The sequence below is a fragment of the Metopolophium dirhodum genome, chromosome 2, assembly GCF_019925205.1.
Source record: "Metopolophium dirhodum isolate CAU chromosome 2, ASM1992520v1, whole genome shotgun sequence".
Lineage (NCBI taxonomy): Eukaryota > Metazoa > Arthropoda > Insecta > Hemiptera > Aphididae > Metopolophium > Metopolophium dirhodum.
Genome location: NC_083561.1, coordinates 29,132,875 through 29,145,550, shown reverse-complemented (window position 1 = coordinate 29,145,550; position 12,676 = coordinate 29,132,875). Strand labels below are relative to the sequence as shown.

The 12,676-nt window shown below is 34.6% G+C and overlaps 1 protein-coding gene across 1 annotated transcript; it reads right to left on the bottom strand.

Annotated features, from left to right (window-relative positions):
- Nucleotides 1-5,777: 5,777 nt before the first annotated feature.
- Nucleotides 5,778-10,335, bottom strand: LOC132938511 (uncharacterized). The gene is made up of 3 exons (XM_061005388.1): nt 10,197-10,335; nt 9,861-10,039; nt 5,778-5,975 (listed from the first exon to the last, which is right to left on the bottom strand). The coding sequence occupies exons 1-3, from the start codon at nt 10,333-10,335 to the stop codon at nt 5,778-5,780; spliced, it is 516 nt and encodes a 171-aa protein (XP_060861371.1).
- Between the last annotated feature and the right edge of the window lie 2,341 nt (nt 10,336-12,676).

Sequence of the window (12,676 nt, the reverse complement as noted above, 5' to 3'; positions counted from 1 at the left end):
TAATATCTCGACGTACCTGCATGCAGGTACCTAGCAATAAAATATAATATGTACTATTGTACGTCATTGATACTTACTCGTATAAAAATGCAAACCTTGGTAATTTTTTAGTAATATACGTACCTATATAAATATTATACAATATATAATAGCTGGGCATTTACTTTATGCTTAAAAGTGGTAAAGCTGTGAAAGGAATAATGCAGTGGTTTATTCATAGACTATAGATAGTTTATTCAAAGTATAGTCCAATAAAATATTCTACTGTTTAATTTTTTATTAACATAATTACATATTATTATGAAACGTTTGTACATTTTTAATCTCTATAACTTCATAATGTAGGTTGTATTAATTATTAGAATTTAACTTAACTTAATTAAGCAAAGTTTATAGTCTGTTTACATGTTGTCCATACGACATACATTCATAATTATCAGAGCCGATCTACGGTCATAATATGAGGGGGGGGCATATTATATATTCTTGATGAGGCCATTTTATGCAAAACAATTTTTTTTAGTGAGAAGCTAATATAATAATCGTTCTACTGCGAACGTGAGTAATTATTAAACCGGGTGCATTGTTCATAAAACGGTCTCGTTCGCCAGGTCTTTCTCCAAAATCCAAAGAGCCAAAAATCTCTGAAACTAACACCTCCAAATTCTCCACGCCAAATCGCTATGAAGCACTCAGTGAAGTGGTTACCCCCGACCCCATGGATACGGCTGAACAAACAAATGAACTTTCTCCTACAACTCCGCCACCTATCTTCATCACTACACCAGTCGATTTTAACGATTTTTGCAAATCCTTACTATCGATCACCACGGGCGAAAACGGTTTTGAATGCAAATCGTCTACCAAACACCTAATAAACTCACTACGACCAAAATCGAATTTTATCGCCTTATTATACATCTGCTAAACGAAAACAAATTCGAGTATTTTACTTACCAAGTCAAAGCTGATAAGCCCTATCGGGTTGTAATAAGAAATCTTCACTCAACGACGGACACAAATTCCATTAAGGATGAACTAACTTCTAACCCAAATATCTTCAAACTTACCTCACTTTGCTACACCAAAATTAAAGTTGAAGAGCCTCACTCCCGGAAGGACCTTCCCCAGTTTAGATGCCAGGACTACGGCCACACCAAAACTTATTGCAATCGCGATCCTCGTTGTGTCCGCTGCGGCCAAAGTCACCCCTCTGAACTCTGTGAAAAATCAAAGGACACACCGGCATCCTGCACTCTCTGTGGGGAAGCACACCCTGCAAACTATAAGGGATGCATCAAACACAAAACTCTGTTGCGATCAAGAAACTCCAAACTCAAGAACCTCACCCAAACCAACTACTATCAACACTCAAGCAACCCATCTACCACCAGCCATGTAAACCTCACCAGTTCGGACATCTCTCGGCAGACCAACCCTAACCTTGTACAAACCAGTTCGGCCACCCGACAGAACTCCTTCGCCAGCGCAACAAAAGGTAAAACCCAATCCCCTATTAACGACTCCTCTCCCGAAAACCCTCTCTCAAATCAACTAACATCATTCATTCATGAGCTCCAATCACTCATCACACCTCTAATAACCTCTCCTCTCCTCTCTCATCAATAAATTAGTTGTTACCAATGACTCTGAATTCTAATCTAAACTCTCCCCAGTCCATAATCTCCTGGAATGCCAATGGTCTTTCCAAACATAAGCACGAATTCCAATGCTTTCTCGAAGCTAAAAATATCGACATCGCCCTTATCTCCGAAACGCACTTTACCCCCACATCTCACTCAAAAATATTTGGATATCAAGTTTATCATACTTGCCATCCGGACGGTACTGCTCACGCTGGTACCGCTATCTACATTAAAAACAATTTATCCCATCATCAATTAGCACCACACTCTGAACCCTACTTACAAGCCACTACAATCCAAGTCAACTTTGTCAACTCTACCCCCATTGCCGTTTCTGCAATCTACTGTCCCCCTGGACCCAAAATTTCGTCTGTCGATTTTCAAACCTTTTTTTCCACTTTAGGTCAAAAATTCATAGTCGGAGGTGATTTCAACTCAAAACACCCATACTGGGGAAACCGATCCGCTAATACCAGAGGCCGTGCACTTAAATCTGTCTTAGACACTATGAACTACTCAGTAATCTCCCCCTCTTCTCCTACTTACTGGCCTTCTCACTGTAACAGACTTCCTGATATCCTTGATATATTCGTTTCCAAAATTCCAAACCACATACACTCAACCATATCAAACTTAAACGATCTCTCCTCTGACCACACCCCAATTTATCTTGAGGTGGGTGCCTGGGCTACTAAACAAATTAAACCTTCCCTTACTTCTGGCAGAGTAAACTGGCCTAAATTCAAAAAAATAGTAACCGACAACATAAACCTTAAACCCTCCCTAAAAACTACCTCTGAAATCGACAGCGCTATCCTTTCCTTAACTTCCACTATTCAAAATTCTGCCTCCGCTGCCTCGAGTAACCATCCTCCACCCCGGAATAATACTAATATTCCTGCCCATATCATGCTCTTACTCGCCGATAAACGCAGAGCCAGAACCCAATGGCATAGATTTAAATACCCATCGGAAAAAGCAACGTTTAATTATCTGAAAAATAAACTAAACAAAGCTATTCTTAAACTCAAAAACGAAAGCTATCAAAACTACATCCAAAACCTCTCAACTAAAGACTCATCTTTATGGAAGGCCACTAAAAAATTAATCCATCACAAGCTACCATCCCCCCCACTCCGTATGCCAAACAATTCGTGGGCCTCCTCTGACTCCGATAAAGCCAGCATTTTCGCCGAACACTTAGCTAACGTTTTCAAACCACATAATATCATCCCAAATAAAATTCATACTCTAAATATTACTAGATTTCTTGAATCCCCTCTCCCCATGGCCCTCCCTGCCAAACATACTAGCCCGGGTGAAATTCAATACATCATCCGCAAACTCCCAACCAAAAAAGCCCCTGGGCACGACCTAATAAGCAACTTAGTTGTCAAACACCTCCCTGAAAAATCTATCATTCTTTTAGCACTAATTATCAACTCTATGTTTCGTTTATCCTACTTTTTTACAGCCTGGAAACATTCAAACATAATCCTAATTCTAAAACCGGACAAACCGCCTGATATCCCGTCTTCCTATAGACCAATCTCTCTCATCCCCCACATTCGCAAAAATTTTTGAAAAAATACTCCTCAAAAGGCTTCTTCCACTATCGGACAAATTCAACATCATCCCAAACCACCAATTTGGAGTCAGGTCCAAGCACTCCACCATCCACCAACTCCACCGCACTGTCGACTTAATCTCTACCAGCATGGAATCAAAACTTTACTGTGCGGCTGTACTCCTTGACGTGGCTCAGGCCTTCGACAAGGCGTGGCATGAAGGACTTCTCTTCAAACTCAAAAAATTCCTCCCTGCCCCCTACTACCTTCTCTTAAAATCATACCTCGAAAATCGCACCTTCTGTGTCCGCGTTAACAACAGCTACTCATTAAACTTCCAAATACTAGCTGGAGTCCCTCAAGGAAGTGACATAGCTCCCTTCTTATACTCTATATTCGCCCACGACACTCCGACCTCTCCTCATACATCACTGGGTACATATGCTGACGACACGATAATCCTGGCTTCAAACCATGACCCCCAGGTAGTATCTCTCCGGCTACAAAATCATCTCAACTCGATTCAACTATGGTCAAACCGTTGGAAGATCAAAATTAATGAAGCTAAATCATCCTTTATCACTTTCTCTCTTAGACCAGGGGACTGCCCCTCTGTATCGTTTAATAATAACCAAATCCCAATCACCCCGACAATAAGATACCTAGGTTTGATCTTTGACAGGCGCCTCACATGGGCCCAACACCTTAAAATAAAAAGAAAAACAGTCAACTCCAGACTCCATTTACTCCGCCCACTTCTTAGATCCAAGACATCATTAAAAAATAAACTATTAATATACAAAACCATCATCAGACCTGTTTGGTCTGATAGTTAATCTTATTTACCATAATATAAAATACCAAACAATTGCCCCCGATCTTGATGTGAAGCTATTCATGCGGGGAGTTCACTATCTAGTGCAATATAGATATTAGATATCTGTGACCAAATATGGAAAACCCCTGGTTTTCCGTTATCACGCCGCCGCCACCGTGCCAATTTATCTGGCGACGACTCTACCATTTAACTTTTTGTTTAACATCCATATATACATTAAAAGTGGGCCACTGTAATGGATGGTGTTAAATTTGAATTCAATGATATAATATCATTATATAAGAAAAACGAAGTGTTCGGAGGGCTCTCGAGATCGTGTATTCGAGAATTAGATCAAATACACCGTACAATATAATTGTATGTAAAAAAGCACATATAATGTAATAACTTCAGTCAACATAAAATATTATATTAAATGCCTTACCTAATTCGCAGTTGTTTATAGATAATGTTGTAGGAGTTTTAGGTAACACAAAGTAATACTTCAAATACACAAATTGAATTAAAGAACGCAATACCTCGCACAAGGAGTCCAGTTGTCGCTCGTTGAAATCGGTATTGAGATTTTTTGAGAGGTTGTTACTTGGTGGTCGGTGCTCATGCACTGGTTTAAAGGACAACACGGATATGCCGACCAAAGAGTGATAGGCTGTTTTATCAAAGGTTTTTGTATTTCCCCGAACTAGATTTCTCTTCGGTGGCAAAGACCTTTTTGTCGGTGACAATAGTTTTATTAGGGATGACCGATTTCTACGAATGACAGTCTGGCCGTTATTTATTATTCTGTAAGATTTTAGTTTATTTATTATAATGGTGTGTGAGCATACCATTACAATATCATATTATAATATAATATACTAAATTATTATTATTGCTTGATATAAATAATAAATAACAAAAATAAACTTAAAACGTTTTAATATAAATTAAGTATATATATATATATATACTTCATATATGTGTATACAACCATAACTTCAATACAGAGAGTATCCTAGGGTTTATGGCGTGTGCCTTACAACTACGAACCGTGTATTAGCTAGTTACGAGCCGCAGAGGTTCGGGCAGCGCAAAGGGAGCACCTTGGGGTCCGTTCTCCCACCAAGGTGAGGTGGTTTGGATACTATCATAGCGCTGGTCCTACAACCACGACGTTTCAGCAAAGTCATGGACCTCAACCATAGAAGGGCATCGCATCCGAAGCGGCGAGCTCCCTTCACCCGTGGTACCGACTAGGTTTGTCGTTGACGCCGATGGGTCAACTCGAGGTGTTGCCACCTCTCCACTATTTTAGGTTCCCAAGCCGGCTAGTAGTATATAGATTTCCTACTTTTCTGGTGGATTTTCCTAAAATGTTCTCTCATAAGAACCTTGTTCTGACAATTACAAACACAAAAAAAAAAAAAATAAGCCGAATCGGTCAAGCCGTTTCGGAGACAACCCATTACAAAGATTTATATTTCGCTTTTATAGTATAGATAACAGATTTTAATATTTTATCTGTTATAATTATAAAAAACCATCGTGAGGGGCTACTAAATTTGTATGTATATATTTATTTATTTTTTTGGAGGGGGAAGAGAGGGTGGAGGATTTTAGACCTCCAAAATTGCGCTTATAATATGCTCAAATACTCCACGTCATCACATTACATCATGTCTATAACACGCTGGTATACTTATATAATTAATATGCATAGGTACAATTTTAACATTAAATTTTTTTTTATATGGATGCGAAATGGCCAGGTCCAACTGGAGTATTAATATCCATTGGATTGCTCAGACGACTGGTAAAACGACTGTCTTTACAGAACATTTTTCGATGAGATTTGCGTACAGGAGTTTTTGCTTTAATCATATCAGCATCTCTCACGTATATCGACTTGACTACATCAGTGTACAACGGATATTTTTGTTGAAGCTAAAAACATAATTCCCCATTACAGTCTTATCATATTCATATCCAATATAATATAATTATAACGAATGCGGTCATTATTGTTATGCAATCGTAAATACCTAATATTATATAAAATAACCTATTTTTTTCTAACCTAGTAACCTATTTTGTCTATCGCCATAGAAACACAAATCAACAATTATTATTCTTAAACTCAATATAATAGCCAAGCCCGGATTAAAGGGTGGTCCAGGTGGGGGGGGGGCAATGGCCCCAGGGCCTCGATAGTTAGAATTTATTATTAGAAATTCAAAATAATAATTAGCTCTAACTTGGTCGATTTTATACTTACGGGTGCCCACTTAAAAATTCTGCTAAAACAAACACACAGGTAGATATCTGCCATGCCTGGGTGGGGGGTGTCACCATGTCGGCCTCTCTCTCCGGACACCGTGACTGCCAGAAGAAAAATGCCGACCGTGGCCGAGTTCGAACCGTCGACGGCGCGCGTCGCAACCGACGCCTTAGTCCACTCGGCCATTCCGTCCCCCATTAAACATTTATTTGGCAATTGTAATTATGGCAAACGTATTATGCATAAATCCAAATTTTGACTTACTCTAAGTCTCTAACTTGGTCAGTTATGTAAATAGAAAAAAACTTTTAATACAAATAATGATTAAAAAAAATAATCTATTCGAATATGTAGTAAAAAAAATAGTGTTTCCATTTAAAAAATGTAAGTTGTATTGCGCAATGCGCATGCGCACACCAATGGTGTTAAAAATTTGAAATTTATCTGAAAATATGTAATTAAGTACTCCTTATCAGCTCCCGAAAACCCCATTGCAATACAAGGTCATCCACCTGACATATTTAGTGTTACCTTAAATCATGACCACACTGTATATGATTCTTTAATTTTCATTGCAAAGGGAACATATCTAGCAGCATGCTACTATTTAAATCAAAAAATATAAAATAAATAATAATAAGCATAATATATTTCTTTTTCTATTAGTACTTAGTAGGCCTGTATCAAGGGGAGGGCTAGACCATGGCCGCAAGTTTGAAGAGGGCCACAATATGTATCGTCTTATTTTTTTTTTTTAGTATAAAAATATATCTTTACAGTCATCGTCACATAGATATCTTGATATTCGAATATTGAATATATAATTATAAATATAAGAAAGTTATTAGATTAATATTTTAAAACGCGTTGTTCAAGCTATTCGTTTTCTCTCGTCGCGATGTCTTACATTTCGAGGTATAGTTATTACTTATTAAGTCATAACTCATGAAGTAATTGGAGTTGCAGATATGTTGCTTTTTTCTTTATTTTATAGTTGCTAAATGCAGTGTTTGGAAAGAACGTCGTTCATGAACGCACGTTCACGCGTTCACGTTCATATATTAAAGTGAACGATACGTGAACGTCACTCGTTTTTTGCAAATAGAACGTGAACGTGAACGACGTTTATATTTTTAATGAATTTGATAAATTTTTAAGTTTTAAATTTTTAAATTTATTTACCATTTAATAAATATTATATGTATAAAATATATTAGTTAATTATATTATAATAATAATATTTTCGTTTTAGATTCTGAGCGGAGCGAGGAAGCTAGTGGTTTTACAATGATGTTTATTTACTTTTTATATCCTGTATACAAAATTTCTACCAAAAGAAGTGCAACATATAGTACCTTATCTTTTAGCAAATTAGATCAAGATGGTAGGTACTTTAGAGAAGTCATTTTTCGATTATCTCAATAGTTATTTAATGCCACGGGAATAACTACTGACAAATTACGAAAAACCGCTTAAAATGGAATTTTAATTTCTAACGATTTGTTAATCACCGTAGCAACGAATAAAAAATCATAATATTATAATATTAATTCAACTTAAAGGCTATAATAAATAATAAAAATTTAAAAAGTCCAGACTGATAAACCGTCTCCGCTTAGAATCGTTTTTCTTATACAATGCGATATTATATCATTGAATTCAAGTTTAATACAATCCATTATACATTGAGCACTTGTAACCTACTGTACACCAGAGCGACATCCACTTACCGCTTTTTTCCCATTATAATTCTTATAGTATTTTTTTGATTGCAAAATATATAAATTAAATACGTGAAATTCCAGTGTCCCCAGCTCGACAAACAACAACAATAATATTATGATTTCCACGAATTTGTAATAAACCTAAACGGTTTATCATAATAAGTACCCTAGTATTCGCTTAATTTTATCACTAGGAAATCCTTATCGAAATGTAACTCAAATAACGTGTCAGATATTAAAAATTAATTCAGATACTTTATAAATTGTATATGCTCTAAGGTCTAAATTGGATTTTTATTTTTTGGTTGAGTCGTATATGTTTATGGGTTTTTAATTTTTATATTGACTGCAGGCTAACAATTCATAAAAAAAAAAATCAAATAAACGACCCAATGAACGCGTTTGTTTTTTAAAAGAACGTGAACGTGCACGCCTTCGTTTAAAAAAACACGAACATAAACGTGAACGAGTTCATTTTTTTAGTGTACGTTCTGAACACTGGCTAAATGCGATCATGCAGTGTTGGCGTGCTCTTCAACACATATTGAAAATTATGGTAATAAAAACAGAGGCAGAGTATCAATTACATATCAAAAACAATTTGTAAGAAACTTATGGGTAAAATGTCTTCAATAGTTTTTAATCTCTCTAACGTTTTTTTCAAATAGTTATGTAGCATTCCAAATTGATTTAAGTACTTATACCAGTTACCAACCACGAAAGTGAACGATCCTTTTCTGCACTATCAATATGATTAAAAATAAATATCGTAGTATGATGGGCGAATCAAGACTGCCATCTCTATAAATAAATTTCATATAGTTTTATTTGACAAGCAATGTTTCATTGGAAGAAGTCATGAGAAAATTTGCAGAGGGAAAATCTCAAAAAAAAATTTTTAAACATTAACTCGAACAGAAATTCATATTAAAATAAATTAGTATTGTGTAATTATTTTATATTATATACAATGGGTTCCGTGAAAAGTGACCGGCCGGCGTCATAGGTTAGTATATTTAAGTTATAAAAAAAACCCTTTAAATGATCGGTCTAACTTTATTATTTTTTAGTTATGGTAATTCAACTTTTTTTGTCGAACCTACCACACATTGTATCTTTAAAACTTTTAAATTTGTAACTTTTTTTTAGTATTTTACTGTGCTATCAATTAACATACACAATTAAACCAGATAGTCACAAATTATTTTTATTTAATCTAAAAAAATTAGAATTTTGTAGAATAATAAAATAAAAATAAAAACTGTATTAAATACAGCGTTATACACGATTTAAATTACACTTTTTTTAAATAATAATTTTTTTATTTCTTTAGACTTTTTTAATTTCATAAAAATAATTTGTAAATTTCTGGTTTAATTGTATATGTTAGATAGTTATAATTTTTATGATGGCACAATAAAAAAACATTAAAATAAAAAAAATTACGGTAAAAAGTTGAAAAATTTTAATAATAAAAAGTTAGGCTGCTCTTTCAAAGTGGTTTTTTTCATAACTTAAAGTATACCTACTATCATATGACACCGGATGGTCACTTCTTCACGAGACACATTAATAAACCCCTCCCAATATATTATACGTATAATATGTACCTACCTAAATCAAAATATTTTTTAATTTTGATTACATTTTATATATCTATACATATTACATATACTGAAAAAAATGGAAAGTCGTCGGGGTAGGGGAGGGAAGGGTGAAACCCCAAAACCCCCATGTATGCCACTGCATAGGTGTACAGCTTTTTTAGTACCTAATAATTAGTTTATATTATTAACGACGCTACGACAGATTTTTCGAGGGACATACTTCTTCGTCGATTTCGGAACCCAGTTCTTTAACTTCAAATCCTGGAAGGACGAAGGACTCTGCGTACGTACTACATGCTTTGGTCTCGTTGGCGCGCAGCTGTTGCTTTTCGATCTGGTCCAACGCCTTCTTAGTCATCTGTTGCCACATGAAATCCTCCAACACGCGTCTCTTGCGCTCTTCGATATACAAATAAAGTACGCGAAAAAAATTGAATTTAAACGACAAAACCTTCCAGCCCACTTGTGTCCCCCCCCCCCCCCACTACACACACATGGAAAATTCAAGTTTTTATGACGGTTGTCCATGCCATGCAACTTTGAGATTGAGACTTACCACTTTCGGACTCGATGAGGTTTTCATCGCGCTCCTTCTTCGCTTCCACAGCCGCGTCGTAATGTTCACGGGTGACCGAAGTCTTTTTGTATTCATTTTCTCCACCAGGCGACGTGAACATCCATCGTTGACTGTGCATTTTTCTTCCCAAACAATTTGTTTTTATTGGTCAGTTTTATTCCACAGCTTCCAATAATTTATCATATAACGGCCAAACCGCAGGTATAATTATGTTACAGACGTATGTTTATTTTCTCTCGCTATTTTGTGTATCAGCCAGCACGTATTAAATAGACATAATACCTATTATATATCAGCTACATGACACAGAGTATTTATTAATAATTATAAATTAATAATCTGTATGGAATAGAAAATGGGTAATTATTTTTTCGTAATTTTATACTTTCTCGAAAAAATTTATATCGTAAGTATACCTAAGTACCCATTTTTTTGAGAGATAACAGTAACTAAATAATTAATACATATGTAGAGGGATACTTAAATACATATATTACCTATTATAGTTACTATATGAAGTCGGAACTAACCCATACCCGGCCCGCCAATGATAAGGGGGGGGGGCAAATGTCCACCCTGCCCCCCACTAAATGACGCAACTGAGCTACACGCATTAGTGGAAATCGCTCAAATCGAGGAACTTGAGGAGGCTTTTTAGTTTTGTAGGATCGGGCGATTGTAAGCTTGGCACGGGGAAAAAAATATTCAAAAAGTCTATTGTAAACTCAGCCCCAGTTTTTTTCAAGTAAAAATCATTTAGGTGCAAACTCCGCCTAAATAAAAATATACGTATATGTACTTATAATATTTTTGAGAACCATTTAGCATTACCCAGAGGACACTACGAGGAGGTGATTCTCATTTCAAGGCGACACTTTCTTTTTACGTAAAATCTGTTTTTGAGAAAATCGATTTTGGTTTTTGGTGTAACTCTAAAACAAATGATCGTAAGTACAAGAAATTTTGACTGAACGTTTATATTAGCATTTTCTATACCTACACCATAACATTTTCCAAATATTTTGACTTATTTTGAGCTGTTTACGGACATTTTCAGTTTCCATTTTTTTAGTTTTTTTTTTCTATAAATATCAATAAAATTATATATAATTAATTATCAATTATTAATTTATCTGTTGGGTAAACAAGCTTGAACATTTAATAGAAGGCTATTTTATAGAAGGTTATTGTTTCAAAGACAGATGAAAAAAATTAAAAATCCTTAGTCACCGTTTTTAATTATAAGCATTTAAAGTTCAAATTTTGACAAAATACGGAAAAATCACGAAAATTAGCAAATTATTTTGACTTGAGAATTCATAAAAATTTTTCTTTTTAAATCTAAGATTTTAAAATGTAATACAAGATTATCCATAAGTTTGTCTACCTTTATAAAAAAAAAAGTGTCTACAAGAAAGTAAAATTAAATTTTTATGAGCGTTTGAAATTCATATTTTTACAACATTTGATATTCACTCAATATCTCATGTAACGATTTTCTTATTTTGTTATGACTGTAGATACTTGAAAATTTCACTGAATGTTTGTATTAGCATTTTCTATACACGATAAAATTTTGAAAATATATTGACTTATTTTGAGCTGTTAACGGACATTTAAGGCTCCTGATATATTGTTCTAATACCAGTTGAAAAATATTAAAAATACATAGGCACAATTTTTTTTATAAGCATTTAATGTTCAAATGTTGACAAAATTTATCAAATTTATAATTTAATAATTATTTTGTAGTTAAAAATTTATAAAATGTTTAACTTTTATAGCTAAGGATTGAAAATTGAAAACAAGGCTCTTAGGCTCCACGTAAATAGGTTATAAATAAATTACTTTTTTCAAAATAATATCATCAAATATACTTTGTAATATCATAGGCTGACTGACCGTTTTCGCTCATAATCGTTTTTCTTATACAATGATATTATATCATTGAATTCAAATTTAACACCATCCATTACAGTGACCCACTTGTAACCTACTGTACAGCAGAGCGACATCCACTTACCCGCCTTTTTTTTTTGTTTTTTGTGTTTTGAAACTGAAATGATGCATTTAGGCTATTGATTTTAAGGTACGTTTATGTTTGTACTTCTTTTAATTTTGTTATTACAGAATATATACTAGGGTGAGTTGAATTGAAACTTGCATTAAAATGTGCATGAAATGATTCACACGCATTAGTTGTTAAATGCGTATGTATCAACTAATGCACAGGCCCACACATCAGGCGGAAAAATAGCATCTTCTTCTATGTATATAGGTTAGACTAAATAATCTGCAAATTCAGTAACTCGATTATCATCAGGTTTTGATTCCATTAGGGTTAATATAAAAACTCTGAAACATTTACCGGCTCTAAGAACACTAATCCATAAAAGTTAATCAACCATTTGCTTATTTCCGAATCTTTTGTTTTGTAGTCTACACTCAATCTATTTTGT